Here is an 18,774-nt window from a genome sequence, read left to right on the forward strand (position 1 = left end):
GACACTGTCCTCTCTCAGTAGGGTAGGGAGTTGTCCATTTGTTTGTTGTCCGTCATAGACAAGTGAGTCCACCAGCAGGACCCCATCATGACTCAGGTTCCGGGCAACACTGTGGCATCCCTTAATACGGGACTGGTCGTTCGCAGGCACATCTCGGAGGGCAGGACTTGTCCTCCCATGAAACCAGGGCACCATCATATGGAGTTAGGACTCCCTCCCGGTATAGGAATTTCTAGCCAAATTATACCTTCCCTTTCCTCTCAGTGATAAAATATGGACGAACTGTTCATCATTTAGGGCACTGTATTTCAGTCTTTATCATCCCCACGGATTCACGTGAAGAATCAGATTACTTTTCCTCAAGCCCTGCTTTATTATCCTTGAGTGTAAACAGTTTTGAAAACAATAATCCGTTTCCCATCTGAGTCAACTGACCATGTCTCCACCTTCCCACACCCCTTCTGAGTAAGTGAGATGAAAGAATAGATAAAGGAAGAACAAGGCTGGCAAGGAGGAAGGACGGAAGTATTTATTGAGACTGAAATGGAACACTGTTCTCTTTTATGAGTTAACAGCACAGTGTGTTAAGACGCTGGTTACAAACTCGCTCCAAAAGAAGGATGACCTGCAGCTCACGGACAGCTCTGCCAACTCTCGTGCCTCAGATCTGAGCCAAGGCCAAGGGGGTAAGACATTTCAGCCCATGACAAATGATGGATTCAACTGCGTCGACATTTAGATCGACTTCCAGTGCGCACCATCGATATCTGCATTTTAAAACTCACATTCAATCACTGATCCATATTTATGGTGTTTGCACGACAATCCAGTACCATTCTCTTCTAGATTTCAGGTATGGGTGGTCAATAGTGAACATTTATTTACTTTCCCATGATCTTTGGCACAGTGTCTAGTTTCTTAAATACTAAAGCACAGGCTGAAATTGGCTACTCAATACTGCAGAAACGGGACTATTTTGGATCTCGGTGTAAATACAAGTTTGTATGTTAAGTGTTATTTACAAGAGAGCTGAAGCACAGATTTTTAATAAACTATCTTCATAAATCAGCAGAAGAATGACAGGAAATGGACGGTAAGGAGCAGGGCCGAGATGACTAGACTACTAGTTGGAACAATCCCCCCTTGAGGAGGAAACGAGTTTCGTACAATGGAAGAATTTCCCTGAACCACTGGTAACCAATGTCTCATATTGTGGGACTTAACTCTGCAAGAATCCAGGGTAGGGACCGTGCTTCTTCTGGCCAATGTGACTTGTTCAATCCATCAAACCCATGTTCAAATACAACTTAGCTGGTAGCTTGCCACTGTGGTTTGGGCCCTGAGAGGTACAAAAGGGCGAAGTCCTGTCATTTTTAAGTGGGTATAATTGACCTTGGAAGAATGAAGCCTTCCAGTTGGATAAAAACACATCCAGCCTTATGTGCGTGACACCTTTGTATACCATCTTACACGGAGCTGATATGGCTTCCCTCCCAGCAGTAGAGCCTGGGAGCTGGAGATGAATGGCAAAGCCACCTTGGAGTATAAGACACGTCTGCTTTGAGGCTGACACACACACGTGGAACAATCAGACAACATGATTTTTCATTCTCGTGCTCATGAGGCAGGAGTATGAATAAGCCCCAAAGCAGATCTGGATTGAGATCGTAGTTATTATTCAAGTACGAGGAGAGCTCTTTATTTCACATTGACAGTTCAATTCTGATCTCTGTCTGGCAACTTATATGAAAATAATAAATATATACACATATATCTATCTATCTATCTAGCTCTATACTGAACACTGGGTTACTAGTTACCAGTGTCCCAATACAGTACATTGAAAAAAGAACCCTTCCCACAAAACCCCACACCCATCTTAAAACTCTGATTGCAGAACTGTGCTGGTCTGTTTTCTTTCAAAGCAGTTACTTTGAAATTGGCTGGAGATGAGTTAAAAATGGACAATTTGGCACGTTGATGGGGGAGAGGTGTTTATATGCATTATAATCTAGAAAAATGTGAGAGGTCAAAGGAAATCCATGCCAATAGAAAGCTTGAGTAAAAATTTGTAATCAAGAAGAGAGTATTTTTTTTAAAAAAACCTAAAACACTAGACTGTGTATGAGAAAGCAATTTTTCTTTCATATCCATGTCCTAATCCAACAGTTACTACTCCATCTACTTCCAAACTTCGTCTCTCATAGAATTTTTACAATCCAGACATGGATCCAGCTTCCCTTTTAATCTATTTTCTTTCATGTTACCCCACCCCCAAATCCCAGAACCCAGAGAGTGAAAGCTGTGAATCCAAATATAGAAAATAATCTGGAAGTCTATATATCAAGTCAAATGTACAGTTGGCCATTAGTGTTCTTCTCTTCCTTATTTAATGTTTGAATTTGCTAAGAGATGACTCTCATGGAGCTGTCCTTCATCGTTCCTGGTCCTGTGAAGCCAGGGATCCTAGAACTGTGAGGTCTGGGTGAACGAGATGGTGTCAGACTTGTCTACGGCGAAGCCTCCGTTGACGTAGGACTTCTTGGTATCTGAGTCTTCGTTATCCAGGATTGTGGATTCCAAGGCAAAGGGGTTCACGATGTTGACTTCCGATGAAACATCCATCTGCTCTAACTCCTTCTTAGACAGCTTCTCCACAATGCCCGTCCCAAACGCGTCACCGAGGACGTTCACCATGGTCCTGAACCGGTCCCTGGGGAACAGAGAGACAGGAGGCCTGCAGTTCAGTTCCAGTTGCCACTGGAGAGAGAAAAGGATCTGAAGCATTCAGGTATGAATTAAGCAAACGGAGAAAGTGCCGTCCTCGTGGCTGGATCAGAGGCTGCTCTCGTCACAGGCCTGGGGCAGAACGGGGCTCACAGAAGTACAGAATGAGCAAATGGGCTCCCCGGGTGTGTGCTCCCAGGAAGTCACAGTGACCCTCCTAAATCCAGCACCAGTCTCCCAAAATTCCATCCTCCCCTCCCAAACAAATGTGAATAGTCTTCGTAGCTATTTTGGGGGAGCTGAGGGAGGGTCAGAATTGAACAAGCCTCTCACGCCTACCCTCTGCCTTGGGGCATTTCCAGGCTCGCTCTCGGCTAAGTAGAGGGGATCCTGTGGGTGGTGTACATGCCGAGGGGGAGTGTGTGTCTGTGGGTGCAGCCGAGTGTCCCTGTGTGTTTGTGTGTCCCTGGTACAGTCATTTCTCTGCCACACTGCGTCACTCTACAAGCAAGCCAGCAGGGACACCGCAGGGCACAGGCCCAGAAAGCTCGGACCAGCTGAGGAGCGGCTTCCTCCTCGGGGCACCCTGGGCCAGCCTGAGCTCCAGACGCTTGGAGGGGATGCTGCAGCAGGAAGGCATCCTGCTGAGAGGACCGTGGGGCACTGCAGGGAACAAGCGTGCACGTGAACGCTTTCTCGTGAGAACGACCTCTGCAGGACAGAAGAGGCCAACAGTGTTTATCTAGCCCCGTTCTGGATGCCCTGCTGTGACCTAGAACGAGGCCATGGACTGAACCAGACCCTGGTATGAACCAACCAGTGCCTTTTCATCCCACGGACCAGACCGGACCTTTGACTTCTCTCGGTATCTTGGAACTGAAGGTCACCGGTTCCAGGAAGAATCAGGGAAAGGAGACGAGTGCAAACCCACCCTCATCACTAGAAAGAAAACTCGAAGCACTTGCCTCAGTGATTGATAGGGTGTCTTGGCAAGAAAGGGGCCACCTCAGCTGGGGGCCTGCAGAACCAGCCAGCTGCTGGGGGGCCTTACACGGCCTGCCTTCCGGAGCTTTTGCCTTCTGGGGGGTGACTGTATCTTCACCATGTCAACTACTACTTGCAAACCACCCAGCACCGTACTCCCCGGGAACCCCGGGTGGTTCTGAGTAAAGGCTCCACATGGAGCCATGCGTGCCCCCGATGGCCGGGGGACAGAGCCAGGCCTAGCTGCGGGAAGACCAGTGCACAGAGTGGGTATTAAGGATAAAGCCGGGGACCCCAAGTTCATTCTAACTTGAACCTTGGGGGGTCACACAAGGCATATTCCTGCCCAGATGTTCCGCTGTGTTCCTCAGCCCTCTGTGTGTGTGCGCGCATCCGTGCATGTGTGTGGATGTGTGAGAGAGAACTGTCGATTGAGACGTGAACTGTCCATTCTAATCGTAACAATAAAACCTGCCATTTATTGAGCACATATTGGCCGCCAGACACTGTTCTAGACACTCTGCTCACATTAGCTCAGTCCTTGCACCCACCTAATGAAATACGCAGAATCTTTCCCATCTCACAGATGAGGCAACTGGGCCTCGGAGAAGCTAGGGAACTTGCTCCAGGCCAAACAGCCCCTGAGACACGGAACAGGGATTCACACTCAAGCCCGTCTCACCCCAAAGCCTTTGCTCGTGCCCCCGCCCCTGACGATGCTGAAGGTCTCGGGGAGATGGGCTGCCTTTGAAGCAGGGAGTTCTAAACCAGTGAGGCTGACCCAGGGCCCGGAGAGGCGAGGGGAGCCTCTGGGGTCTGGACAGTCTGGGATCTTGTCCAGCTTCCTCACCCTGGTATTTTATGCGTGTCCCCCCCACACCCACCTCCTATCCTTGAGCATTAGCAGGTATGAATGCTCTAATGGAGAGCGCTGGCCCTTTAAAGTCACCGCCAGAGTTGACGAGGAGTTAATTTTTAAGCACGTTATCGGATGGCCTGGCCAGAGGGACATTAACGCATCAACAGATGGCTCATTAGGCCAAGTGAGGACAGGATGGTGACAGACCGCAGATCCCGCAGGGCGGGGGGCCCGCCTCCCCAGCCGGCCGAGGCACTGCGTCTACCCCAAACTCACAGGAGCCAGTCGACGGCGATGATTAGGGTCACATCCTCCGCGGGCAGCCCCACAGCACTCAGCACGATCACCATGGTCACCAGGCCGGCCTGGGGCACCCCGGCAGCTCCGATGCTGGCAGCCGTGGCCGTTACGCTGCAGCCAAAACACAGCGGTGCAGAAGGAGTTAGACCCCGTCTCCCCGAAACCCTTAGTCCCGCAGGCTGTTACTGCTGTGTCCCCAGATGGGCCGGGTAGAATCTGTCCTCTGCTGAGCATCAGCTCGGCCTCACTGGAGAGCTGTGGGGGACCGGGGGGGGGGTCGATCTCCTTCCAGTGGGGGGAGATACGGCAAATCTGTCTAATGCCAGGAAGGGAAGAACTGCCTGAGGGGCAAAGAATGGGCAAGAGGGATATTCAAGAGGAAGGCAGGAGTCCACCAACCAGGGGGTGCGCAGAAGGCATTAGAGACCCCTGCAGGCATCCGTCATCTTCAACAGGTGCCAGTGACCTCTCTCCCTGATTCCCTTCTCCCTGTGTCCACCTACTCACCCGGCCCATCACTCATTGGCATCTCCTATGTGCCCGGAGTTGATGTTGCCTTGAAGGCCTGTCAGAGGGAGGGTGTACATGTGGATGGGAAGCATATTTCAGGTGAAGGCGAAGGAAGGGGGCAGCGATCAAGCAGGTTTTATGCACTTTCCTGACATCACAAGACTCCTGGCCTCTGGGAGCTGCTCTCCATGGCACTGAACTGAGGGACAGCCATGCCTCCTGCCCGAGGTACAAGCATTTACTCCTGACTGCTCCATTCTGCCAGTGGATGCACTTTCTGCAAATGGAAGTGAGGTCTGGAACCGAGAGAGGCAGGCAGATGAACCTCATTACCGTGTATTTAAAAAGATCCCTCCTGGGCAGATAAAATGTGGTGCTAGGGATTCTTGTCTTTGGAATGTGCTGGTTTTCATCGAAAATATCATCCTTATTTAAATCTGGTAATTTTGCAGATGTTGGCGAGGATGCAGAGAAAGGGGAACCCTCTCATACTGTTGGTGGGAATGCAAGCTGGTGCAGCCACTCTGGAAAACAGTATGGAGGTTCCTCAAAAAGTTGAAAATAGAGCTACCCTACGACCCAGCAACTGCACTACTAGGTATTTACCCCAAAGATACAGATGTAGTGATTTGAAGGGGTATGTGCACCCCAATGTTTATAGCAGCAATGTCCACAATAGCCACTGTGGAAAGAGCCAAGATGTCCATCGACAGATGAATGGATAAAGGAGATGTGGTGTATATATATACAATGGAATATTATGCAGCCATCAAAAGGGGAAATCTTACCATTTGCAACGATGTGGATGGAACTAGAGGGTATTATGCTAAGCGAAATAAGTCAATCAGAGAAAGACAATTATCATATGATCTCACTTATATGTGGAATTTAAGAAACAAAACAGAGGATCATAGGAGAAGAGAGGAAAAATCAAATAGGACAAAATCAGAGAGGGAGACAAACCATAAGAGACTCTTAACTCCAGGGAAACAAACAGGGTTTCTGGAGGGGAGGTGGGTTGGGGGGTGGGGTAACTGGGGGATGGGCATTAAGGACGGCACGTGATGTGATGAGAACTGGGTGTTGTATGCAACTGATGAATCCCTGAACTCTACCTCAGAAACTAATAATACATTATATGTTAATTAATTGAATTTAAATTAAAAAAAGGAAAAAAACAGATCTGGTCATTTTGGAGGAAACAAGGGCTCACCATGCCCTGAGAAGCCCCTGAATTTTGAATGAACTTGAAAGGACACCCACTCTACGTTTTGGACACCTATTCTCATCCTTAGTCCAAAGAGGCCACTGGGTTGACAGGTGAAGATGTAGAAACTGTCCATTTAAACTAGGAGAATCCCTGATTCTGTCCACAAATCTATATTCTTGTGGGCTCAAAAGCCTCAGAGTTCGAGCGAAGCTGACTCCATGACTCGTTCATCTGCCTCTCCGAGTGCCGCGGATGGTGTGGAAGGGCACAGTCAAACAGGCCAGCATTCTTCGGCAAGTGTGTTTTCCTTCAGCGGCTGTGGCCACCAATTTACAGTAAATTAAAGATTTCTGGGCTGTCCCAATTCCTCGAAACGTTTCAGGCCCACAGAATCCTTTAGATCTGTTCTGACTTAAGTACTCTTTGGAAAACCTAAGTTTATTTCAATGCTGGTTGAAAAAAAAATCTAAACTGAATGCAACAGCGGGTTTTCTCTGCCAGAAGTGATTTGTGCCCGTGACCACGGATCCCTTTTGGAAGTCCCAACACATCATGGTTAACCACGTCCCTCTGGCCTGTGGCTGGGCTCAAAACTCAAAACCCATTTCGTCAAAGAAAACTCTGCCCTGGAGCCTTGACCTTGCTTCCTAAACTTCAGCCACTTGACTGGCTTTGGTCTGAGACTGGGAACTGTAAATCTTCAGAAGGGGGAAAAATATAAAAACCTATTCCTTCGGCTTGAATATATTCGACTTTGTCTTTAGAGGGTTTTCACAGATGAACACACAATAATCACCGGTAGAAAGTTCTTTCCTGGCGTTGAGAGCTAGTTTTCAGACAGGACACTTAGCTCGGGTCCCATCCAGGCTGGGCCTGGGGTGTGAGCTGAAGCCTGCAGAGGTTTGAGCGTCAGAAAGGCCTGTTTTCAGTGGCAGCACATCCTTAGGCAAGTTCCCTCTGGATCTCCGCTCTTGCCTGTGGGATGGGGAGACCATGCTGCGGGGCGTCATGAAGGTGAACTGAGGTAGGATGTGGAGGGCATCCATCCAGGATGGCACCTGGCCGCATCAGATCCTTCCACACCGAGGCCACTTCTGCTCCATCAGCAGCCGCTGGTCCCACCCGTGCTGCCCCTGGGATCACCCTTCATTGCTACAAAACCCCACAACTGGCTCCTTTCCTCCTCCAGGCCTCAAATCCAGTCATCATCTTTCATTTTAAGCATATTTATCCTATTTTCAATCAGTCATAACCTTTGATTACTAAATATTATGATAAAACCACAAAAGGGTTTGTCTTGGGTGGATGGCGCCTACGTTTCTTTGGTGTCGGGCCAAACGGGCCACAGAAGGAGATGAACTATGGGTCTCTAACCATCAGCCGCATGAGCCGCAACTGTAACTTGTGAAGGGAAAAACCATGTTTATTACTTCATTCTGTCCTGGGCAGAGCCAGAGAGGATTTTAAATTTTAGGTCAGTGATTACTCTGGGTCTCACAGTTGTGGTTGTTGGCTCTGGGCCAGTGGTTATTTATCAGTAAGTCTGATTTAAGGATACAGGGGCGCCTGGCGGGCTCAGTCGGGAGAGCGTGCGACTCTTGATCTTCGGGGTCATGAGTTTGAGTCCCATGTCGGGTGTCGAGATTAATTAAAAATAATATCTTAAATGATCCCAGGGTCCTGGGATCAAGCCCCACATCGGGCTCCCTGCTCAGCGGGAAGCCTGCTTCTCCCTCTCCCACTCCCCCTGCTTGTGTTCCCTCTCTCACTGTGTCTCTCTCTGTCAAATAAATATTTAAAAAATAAATAAAATCTTAAAAAAAAATACACCAGAGCGGGGGGTGGGGAGGGGGATAAAAGGGACAGGTTTTGATGTGAATTATTTAGCCTCTCTGCCCAAAGTTTATTTGTCTAGCAGTCAGGTTAACAAAAAAACAAGGTTAGAAAGATCTAGGGAACTCATGACTGAGGGAGGGGGAGGGGCTTCACCACAAAGTGGCAAATACCCAAACCAACGGGTACCTCTCGGAAATCAGTCCAGGGCAGACTGGGTCCCACAGGCCACGGTGAGGGAGGTGGCCAAGGGCACTCGGAAGGACCAAAGTGACAAGCACTGGACCCCAGGTGGTTGCGGAGCTTTCTCAGGCACGATGCAAGGTTTCGATTTTAACACACTCACTGCTGTTCAAACTACAGGACTTTCCTCAAGCTCTTTCAGCTCTTAAGCCACGGACACTTTATAGACCACGCAGTACAGCGACAGTTTCCCAGCCGATGTGCCAATGGTCTAGTTGGCATTTGTCTTCAGTTAGCTTCAAGCCAACGGCACTAAGTACTTACTTCATGATTTAGGGTTGGGGAAGACTTAAAAATACACTGTATTAGAACACTGTTAGAACTTACTTTACGCCTGCAGTTTATGCCTGTGCAAGGACCAGGGATGCAAGAGTGAGTTAACTCGGAAAGGCCAGACTCAGCCTTGTGTAGGCCTAGGGACCCAGTTTAGTTGTAAACTTCCACTCTAAACTGAATGAAAGTCTCCGGATTAGCTCTAAACCCAACCCATCCCTGCAAAGCGGCGCTGTCCAGTAGAATTTTCCATGACAGAACCTAATTCTACAATGATGGAACCTCCCGTGTCTGCTCTGTCCAACCTGTGTGCGTGACTGGTGGCTACCATCTTGAACAGGACTGTTTTAGAGCAACAATGCTGACAAAATTCATTAATGACATTTTCAGCATCTACTTGAGTAGACAATTTCAGTCTTCATTTGAGTAGAATTCTCTGCAGTATCGGGCCTCTGTTGAGTGTTTCATCCTTGGAAATCTCTCTTCTCTGGGCTTCCATGATGTGATGGCTCTCCTCCTACCTTTCTGTTCCTTCTTGGTCTCCCTCTTGGTTCTCCCCTCCTCTGCCTGCCTCTAATATTAGGATTTTCTAGGGCTCAGTTCTTAGTCCTCTTCTATTTGGCACAAACCCTCTCTATGTAACGTCATCCCAACATTCTCAGCATCCCCTGAGTGCTATGTACACACTGTTTGAAGCATTTTACGTGCACGGACTTAATTATCACTACTTGCATAAAATGTAGGTACTATTATTATCCATATTTTACAGGTGAGAAAACAGAAGGTTATAGAATTCAAGTACCTTGGCCAAGGTCACTGTTAATCATGGTGAAGCTAAGACTCAAACATGGATGACTGACTCGTAATCACGTGCTTGATGACCGCCCTCCCCCTGATGCCTCTGACATCCGTATCTGCACATTTCTCACTGCAGAGTTCCCACCTGATGTCCTGAAAGCATTTCAAATTCAACGTGGCAAAAAGCATAAGCTCTTTATTTTCCCATCTGTGCTTGCTTCTCTTCCACTAGTCTCATTCTGGTAACCACCATTCACCAGTCCAGAACCATCTGCCAATCCTGGAGGTCATCCTAACCGCCCCCCTTCCCATCCCTCACTCTGAATCCAACTGATGCCTCTTGAATTCGTTAGCTCTTCTCCATCCTCAGTGACAGTGCCTTGATGTAGGCTTTTTTTTTTTTTTTAAAGATTTTATTTATTTGAGAGAGCGAGCACCAGTGGGGTGGAGGGGCAGAGGGACAGAGAGAGAAGCAGACTCCCCGCTGAGCAGGGAGCCTGATGTGGGACTTGATCCCAGAACCCTGGGATCATGACCTGAGCCGAAGGCAGACGCTTAACTGACTGAGCCACTCAGGCACCCCTGATGTAGGCCTTTTAATTCCTTACTTGGACTTCTGCAGTAGTCTCCTAACTAGTCTTCCAGCTTATGTTCCTGTTCCCATCCAGTCCATCCACCGTATTGCCAAGTTATCCTTTAAAAATTCAAATCTGTTTTGATTTGAATCTTCCATGTTATGAAAGACTGTTTGAGCCCCTTCCATGAGCACATCCCATGAAGGTTTCATGAGATGATCCTTGCCCTCTTGTTTCTCTATGTTCTCCACATTGTACTCTATGCAGCCACATCCAATAATCTGTCCACTGTAACGAGGCCATGGTTATATCATGATCCCCTGTACAAGCTAGTCCTTTTATCCCAGATGCTCTTAGGTTCCTTCTTTTCTTACTAAATTCTTATTCTTCTTCTGAACCTTAACTAAACCTTCCCCTTCTCCGGGAAGCCTCTCCTCACCTTCCCTTCCTTCTTTGGTGCCCTCCGTGCCCCCTCAAACCTCCATGATAGCTCTTATCACACCCCCCACCATTTATTTAGATCTCTGGATCCCCCTACATCCTGGGGACCCCCTGAAAGCAGGGACTGGCCCTTATTCTACCTTGAATCCGTGGTATCCGCTGTGTGTCTAGCACCCGGTGGGTATGCTGAACCGAGAACAGTGATGCCTTTGGCTCTCCAGACCCTGAAGCAGAAATCCTACAGACCACAACTCCACTGCCTGTAATAAAGTTGTGTGTAATGTTGGGAAGGGGCTTTGTAGACCAAGAAAATCAATCCACCAGTGGACCATTCCTGATCTCCCTTCACAGGCGATTTATTTTCTTTCCCCCACAGGTGATTTTTCCTTGAGACAATTCCAGTAACAGAAATGAGCACAAGCACGACCTCGTGCCCTACCTGATCGTGATGATCTGCCCGATGCCCAAGTCCAGGCCGTTCAACTGTGCAATGAACACGGCCGCCACTGCCTCGTAGAGAGCTGTCCCGTCCATGTTGATCGTAGCTCCCACGGGCAGCACGAACCTGGTGATCCTCTTGTCCACCTGGTTCTTTTCTTCAGCACAGCGGAAAGTGACCGGCAGTGTGGCTGAACTGTGTGATAGAGAAAGGAACCTATGGTCTAACGCCGGAGCTCAATCCCTGTCTGAAGAGACACTTCTATGCCAAAAACCAAACCCAGAGCCCAAAGCATGCCGGCACTTTCGGCAGGTCCAGGAATGAGAATGTGCTGGGTCTGCCGCTGCTCCAAGTTACGGTGTAACCCATTCTTGGGCTGCCGGCCGTGCCACGAGGGCAGGAAATGCCCAGCAGGGGGCAGAAATGTTCAAGGACATGGGCAGAGAATATAGAGGTCATTCCTTGAGTTAAAGGCAGCTACTAAGTCGTCAGCTTCACATGTGGCCGGGACAGCTCTCAAGTGCGGCTGGTGAGAGCTGACAAGGTGTGGCCCAGAGACTACTCCGGACACCCCTCCTCTATTCACCTGGAAGAGATCATGAGAGCCGTCAGGAGAGCCTGAGCCATTCCCATGGCGAACTGGAAAGGGTTCTTCCGTACGACTATGAAGTAGATCAGTGGGAGGATGACAATGGAGTGGATCGCGAGTCTGAAAACAAGAGAGAGGAGCGGATGCATGGAGGGCACACCTCCTCATATTAATCCTTTTTTCCAAACAGCTTTTTAAAAAATTCATGATAGATCACTTGATTTCCATAATGACCCAAAAGAAAATGAGAAGTAGGGCAGGGATATATGTCTCCATTCCACCAATGAGGATGAGGAGACTCACTTAGCAAACGAAGTGTCTTGTCAAAGTGATGCAGCCAGTAGCTGAATCCACATTTCAGAGCTCACAGAACATGTATGTCACACTGCCAAGCCCTGTGTGTGCTATTCCTGCAGTAAATGCTAATGTACTTTCACTTCCTTCTGCTGCTGACTTCTTATCCCTCTTCTAAGACTCAGCAAAAGGTCCCCCTCCTCCAGGAAGCCTTCCCTCACCTCCCTACGTCGAGTGGACCTTTCCTTCTCGGCAGCTCTCTGGCTCCACACACAGTGCTACCAGAAACCCTCATCCTACACCCAGCCCCCCTGTTCCCTGGACCACACTGCTGTCCTGCTGGATGGTGTCCACCCTCTAAGAGGGCAGGCAGGTTGCAGGAAGGAGCGAGTCCCTGCTCTCCTACAGTCATACTTCAGGATTGACCCTCTTTTCTTTGTTATTCCTGCCTTCCGAAACGACTCCTTGTTTCACGTAGGAATATACAGGTTACGCAAAACAGGGGGCTTAAAAAATGAGATCGATCCAGCAGGTGCCATGTAAGAGTTTACAGATCAGTTATTTAAAGCTGAAATAAGAAATGGCCATTGAAAATACAGATCCTGAAGGTCCATTGTGAGGGTCTTCTAGATAGCAGGCATGTGGCTAAGAACTAGGAGAAATTTAGTTTTCTGTTAGAAACCCAGGTAGGACAATTGAACAGAAACCAGCAGAAATGTGTTCTAAAATGGCTCAGCATAATAAACCTCAGCCAAATCACTCCCTGGACACAGGCCATGGCCTCTAGAAGGGTAGACAGCCCTGCTCCCATACGGCTAGGGCCCTGGGATCGGACGCTGGCCCTCCCATTGTGGACACCCAGGCTTCTTGTCGTTGGCTGGAAGGGCCATGTTTAGGTAAACACAGATGGACTCCCCAGGGAACTCAAGTTCCAACAGGTGAGCTCACTGCTCAAGGTGGGTGTTTGGAGGCACCGACCTGTGGGAGTGTTGATGATGTTTATTCATTCCCTTGGTCCATATTTCTTAGCACATGTGACATATCCTGCCCCTGCTAGGTATCCAGGGGCACCATTCCTAACTTATCTCACCCTACCTCCCCTCAAGGAACCAATAACTGGGCTGCAATAAATATGCAAATGACCTGTCCCCTGCTGCCTCCCTGCTTTACCCAATTCGTCCCAGCCTGAAGATTTTACCAGCATCCTCTCTGACACTCGATGGTGCTGGGCTTGGTAGCAGTGCCCAGCCCCACCAACGGGGTTGGAACCTACCAGCCACCCGCTCCTACTTGCTTGAGTCTCATTTCATTCAGGCCCTGCCTGATTTCTTTCTTGGGGCTGTGGTCCTTGTGGGCTATTCTTACAAGTTTGGTGAGTTTCCATCCTTGAAGAAGTGAATGCCAAGAGAGGCTTCCAGTGGGTTTTGCTCGTTTCAATAAAGGATCTTAACACAACTAATAAAGGCAGCAATAAACCATGGTCCAGGCTGTTCTGCCGAGATCTGGCAATTAGCACAGTGTGATCCTCCCCCAGTACAGCTGTTAAAGGGCAGCCCCCCCAACCCGCTCTCTTATCTCTGAACCCCATCTTCCTCGGCACGTGGGAGAAGCCAATTATAACTGAAACACAGCTTCTCAGCAGCGATCCAGTGGCTCAAACGCAGTTCCTGCTTCCTCTCTCGAGTCTGCCATACCCACTCAGGACGGTGGCCATGTAAAGGCCCAGCTTGCGGAATATTTCCCAGTCTTCGACTTCTATGATCTTCCCGGCAATCAGGAACAAAATGCCGAGTGGCATGTAACTAGAATGTAAGCACAGCAAAGACAGTTCTGTCATCAGGTGTCTCCTCGAGGTGGGATTGCTGGGGAGGAAACAAGCCAGGGCGTGCACCTCGGCTTGTGGCACATGCGCTCAGCTGGGAGGAGCACCTGGTCCACAATGAGGCTAAGGTCTCAGCCTCAGGCCCTGGTGGACCACACTGGAGCCAGGATTTAGCGCCTGTGCATGCATGTTCAATTCTACCCACCTAAGCTACCTTGGGTGAGCGAACTTGGCAAGAACGTGTGGTTAAACAGGGGCCTATCCCATGCCATGCTCCCGAGGCACGTACGTCCTGCCGATGGTCCCATGTGCAGATCTCATTTTTGCCTGACCCTCCCTATACGGCCACTACGCTCCTTTTAGCCTGGGTCATCTTGTCTCCAGGTAGTAATACCAGCCACAGAGCAATACAATTAATCGTGGAAGTGGTCATAACAGCTCTTTTTGTGGAGCTCTTATTGCGGAGCTCTTGTTGCCTGCCTTGTATCGGGTTAAGTATTTGACATGCATCATTTCCCTTAATGTACTTTTCCCAACTCGAGGGGTAGATTTTATTATCCTTTTTTTACACATGATGAAGCTGAGGTTCAGCGGGAGTAAGTGGCCGAAACCACTGTCAATGTCTACACTTCGGAGTAAAAAAATGTCGAGTCAACTCAATATGAGATAAGTGGGGGCAGAGATCACCTCGAAAAGGCAGACTTGTTGGCACCTCCAGGGACAGGGCAGATACTCAGGTGGCGCTGCTGCTGCGTTCTCATCCAAATGGCAGCTTTCATTTGGATGGAAACGAAATACAGTTGCAAGTATTTTGAATATCACTTCTGCACTGGGCCTAACAAGGAAAGCACTTAGTTTTGATGTGCCAGGAACCCCTTCAAGTCACTATTTTAAGAGTTATTTCTTAGATAAATGCCAGTTGGGTGCAAGCTGATTAAGGGCTTTGGTAGAACAGACAACGGCTGATACTCAGATTCTTGTTTGTGAACTAACTCCTAAGGAATACGTAGAATTACTGAACACTCTAGTGTCTCAACATTCCGTGTTCATCCTTCCTAGGGTGAGGTCAGTGGAGAAACGTAGGTCCCTTTATTCTAATTTTGAGGGGACAATTGTCAGGAGAAGCAAGATGGCATTCACTGGCATCTGCTCACCACATAATGATCTGAACAATTTTCATGGTTGCATCACTCAGAGCATTGAAGAAATCCACCAGAATCTGTCCTTTTTCTCCCATTTTTCCAATGACAAGTCCAAAGACGAGGCAGAAGACAATCAAGCCCAGGACATTTATGCCGTCCGAATACATGCCTACAATTTTGTATTCCTTTGTTTTGTTCTGCGGATCAAAACCAAGAGAATATATTGATGCATGATTATAATTTTGTTGGAAGGCAGAGGCCCCGAAATGAGAAGATACAATAACCAAACATAATAAGCTAGTAAATCTACCAGTCGGAGTCAACAGTACTTGCGGAGAAAAAAAAAACAACAACAACAAACCACCTACACATGTATCAAGTTTGTACTCCCCCCCCCCCCCCCCCCCCCCCCCCCCCTGGAAGGTTAAAGTGATTTTTTTTTTCTCTTTCTCAAAAAACCCAAACTTGAAGATTTCTTTTGAAGAGTTCTTATTCTGGGATGTCTTACATTTTTAATAAGAACTTTAGAATCAAGGCACTTTGGGGGGTTATTTTAACTACTAGCTACGTTTGGAGTCTGCGTGAAAAAGACAGGCATTAAATAATGCAGGAAGCGCAAAATATTTACCACGGTGAACATTTTTATGTTATCTGTTTTATCCTGATAGTGAAGCACAGAAACATTCCTTACTGCCTAACCTTGGATGACCAAAAAGACTTTAGAGATGTAAATATTAACCAAATAGCTGCTACCGTGAACCATTTCTTCACCTTATCCTGGGTCAGAACAGCATGAGTGATGCTGAAAAAAACTTCATCTGAGTGGGGCAGTGCGAGATTTACTGAGAGATTTCATAGGGATAGATAAATGCCAGTTGGGTGTAAGCTGATCAAGGGCTTTGGTAGATATCATAGGAGATAATGGAACCGGAGTCGTACAAGCCAGCTTTACAAAGTATTATAAATGGTTGAAGCTCCTGGCGTGCCCGTCATTTTTTTACTTATAATGTGATATGCTCAAACACGTATTTATCGAGCATCGCAAGTGTGCTAACAGCACCGGCTACAGGGTAAGTCTTAAAATACAGCTCGATAGATAAGATTAAGCGTAAGAAAAACAAGCCAGTGATAGCGAGATGATGCGTAACTAACTGCACGGCCAAGCCACAGGTTGCTGGCATCAGGCGGAGACCGAATGGAGGCCGTGGGGTTGGGGAGAGCTCAGCCTGAGTGGCAGACGGCCAGGAGATGGAACCAGATTCCAGAAAAATGGCATAGCAGAGGCAAAAGTCATCATGCACTGGGCTGCCCTACCCTGCCTGGAGAGCTCCTACTCCTCTTTTATGGCCCCCAAACTAATTTAAGCCTCTGTTGTTGAACGCCCCCGAGTACCCTGTCCTTCCCTATTGTCATGCCCGTCACATGCGGGCAGAGGCCACCCCTACCTGCTCCGTTGGCATCCCAATGCCCAGCAGGGCCTAGCTCATGGCGAGGCGCTAGCAAAAATCTTTGTGGAATCACATGCAAAGGTGGGAATAAGGAGAAACGGAGGAGGTGGGTCTGGATGGGATAGAGAGGGCCACCGGGAGGGGAGCTGGGAAACCAGGGAGGCGCCCAGACGTGGAGGGCCCCTGAGTCAGCAGGAGGACTTAAGGCTTCTGCAGTAGGAAGTAGGAGCCAACCGCAGGCTCTCTAGTTTGAATTCCTAAGTCTCCCAAACATTTGTTCCTTAAATCTTCTTTCTGTGTGGTGCCAGAGAACTTCAGCAGAAATCTACCATAGGACTATAGAAGTACTACCTCAGGCCCATACGGTCTCGGCTCTAATGCTGAAACTCCAAGAGCTCTCAAAACCCAGGGATTTTACTGACAGGAGGACAGCCAACTCTCGGTGGCAGAACCTACCCTGAGCTGAGCTGAGGCTACTTATGGTTTATTTCTCTTATCTGGCAGGATATTCGAGAGTCTGCTGCAGAACTACTGATGTCCTTGATCCTATTTCCCGTTTCAGCATGTTGCATGACCTACAGTGCCTACACCGCATGGCCCATCAAGAGTGAGAAACTCTGGACTCTGGGGGTGCCTGGGGGGCTCAGTCGTTAAGTGTCTGCCTTTGGCTCGGGTCATGATCCCAGGGTCCTGGGATCGAGTCCTGCATCGGGCTCTCTGCTCAGCAGGAAGCCTTCTTCTCCCTCTCCCACTCCCCCTGCTTGAGTTCCCTCTCTCGCTGTGTCTCTCTCTGTCAAATAAATAAATAAAATCTTAAAAAAAAAAAAAAAAGGAAACTCTGGACTCTGAATCACATCTGGGCAGAGAGTTTCAGATAAGGGATGTGGCCCTGTGTTCCGTAGTTACATGGTCTTGCAAATCTAACACAGTTCCTAGAGGTGCCCAACTCAACTCAAAGGGGTGACGGGGTAGCAGAGACAAAAAGCCTCATTCTTTTCTCTGTGCAGTTCACTTGCTTCTCGTAATGTTTGGTGGTCTCATTCTACAAAGCGGTCACCCACCAACACTGAATTAGCAAATGCTGAATCCTCATTCCCAGGGGACATACAACAAGGTCAGGTGCCTGGGGACCAATGTTCACAACATTTTCATCCAATAATTGGTCTATAACCTTCCTTTACGTGTGTTTCTGTTAAAGAACACATAAATGTTTAATATATATTGTGCAGTTATGAACACTGAACTCAGCCAACACTGTCAGGCCTGAGTGAGGCTGATCTAAGGCACATGTATTTTCTATCTGGCACATCATAGCCTTCTTGCCCTGAGAACCACACACAGCGCTACAGCACTATGCTTGGGGGACGTTTTAAACAGTGAAATCATCATGAAAAAGCACAAAAATGTGAAAAAAAGAACAATTGTTTACAAGAGAGCTGAAACAAGAAGGCAGAGCCTGGGGCGCCTGGCTGGCTCAGTTGGTAGAGCATGCGATTCTTGATCTCAGGGTCATGAGTTCAAGCCCCCCGTTGGGCATGGAGCCTACTTAAAAAAAAGGCAGAGCTCGGCTTGTACATCCTCAGCTGGGAATGTGTGTGTTGGGTGACTTAAACTTCTCACCACTCCTTGTCTGCCTGCAAATGACGTGGGAACATCGTGTTGATTTTGGGGGTTACAAATACATTTTAGCGGGTAGGCGAATTCACAAGTAGTGAGGACTGACTCTTTCCGTCTCCTGCTTGCTCCTCACAACTCAGCCCCTGCCTACTGGGGAAGGGGCATGGGCGACAAGGTACCTTGGAAACGGCAGTTGTCATGATGGCTGTGACAGGTGCATCTGTCATGTTCGTCCCTGGCTCACTGGGAGTATTCACTTCTTCGCGCTTGGTTTTGTACTGCATGTTGGAGGGAAAAAGGGAAAAAGAAGACCAAAGAAACAAACAAAGTAAGAGTTTTTCAAGCATCTGAGCCTAAACCACAGGAATATGTTACTTTGGCTAAATGAGTACCACGGAAGGCTTCTGCCTCTGTCGCCTCTCTTGGCTCCCGCGAGGCTTTGGAAGCAAAAAGCGAGACCGTGAAATCCAAACCCTGATTCCCACAGCCACCGTTCAATGATGTCAGAATGTTCTCTTTCATAATAAGGGACGAATTAGCAGAGCGATAATGGGAAAGAAAGTATAGGTTTTATCTGGAAGAGCTTTAACAGACGCTACAGGGATCCTGCCAATCATTTTGTTTCTATTTGTTTATTCATTTATTATTTTTAATCTGGGCAAAACACCTC

The 18,774-nt window shown here is 48.2% G+C and overlaps 1 protein-coding gene across 1 annotated transcript in view; it reads right to left on the minus strand.

Moving 5' to 3' along the window:
- Positions 1-512: 512 nt before the first annotated feature.
- Positions 513-18,774, minus strand: part of SLC1A1 (solute carrier family 1 member 1) — a 74,438-nt gene continuing 56,176 nt past the window's right edge. The window contains exons 6-12 of the mRNA XM_032427468.1: positions 18,284-18,382; positions 15,052-15,236; positions 13,770-13,877; positions 11,779-11,901; positions 11,193-11,387; positions 4,847-4,981; positions 513-2,713 (exon numbers count right to left, since the gene is read on the minus strand). Coding sequence (XP_032283359.1) covers positions 2,467-2,713; positions 4,847-4,981; positions 11,193-11,387; positions 11,779-11,901; positions 13,770-13,877; positions 15,052-15,236; positions 18,284-18,382 — 1,092 coding nt within the window. The 3' untranslated portion in view covers positions 513-2,466. The remainder of the gene's footprint in view (positions 2,714-4,846; positions 4,982-11,192; positions 11,388-11,778; positions 11,902-13,769; positions 13,878-15,051; positions 15,237-18,283; positions 18,383-18,774) is intronic.

Source organism: Phoca vitulina, unplaced genomic scaffold (genome assembly GCF_004348235.1).
Source record: "Phoca vitulina isolate PV1807 unplaced genomic scaffold, GSC_HSeal_1.0 scaffold37, whole genome shotgun sequence".
NCBI classification, from domain to species: domain Eukaryota; kingdom Metazoa; phylum Chordata; class Mammalia; order Carnivora; family Phocidae; genus Phoca; species Phoca vitulina.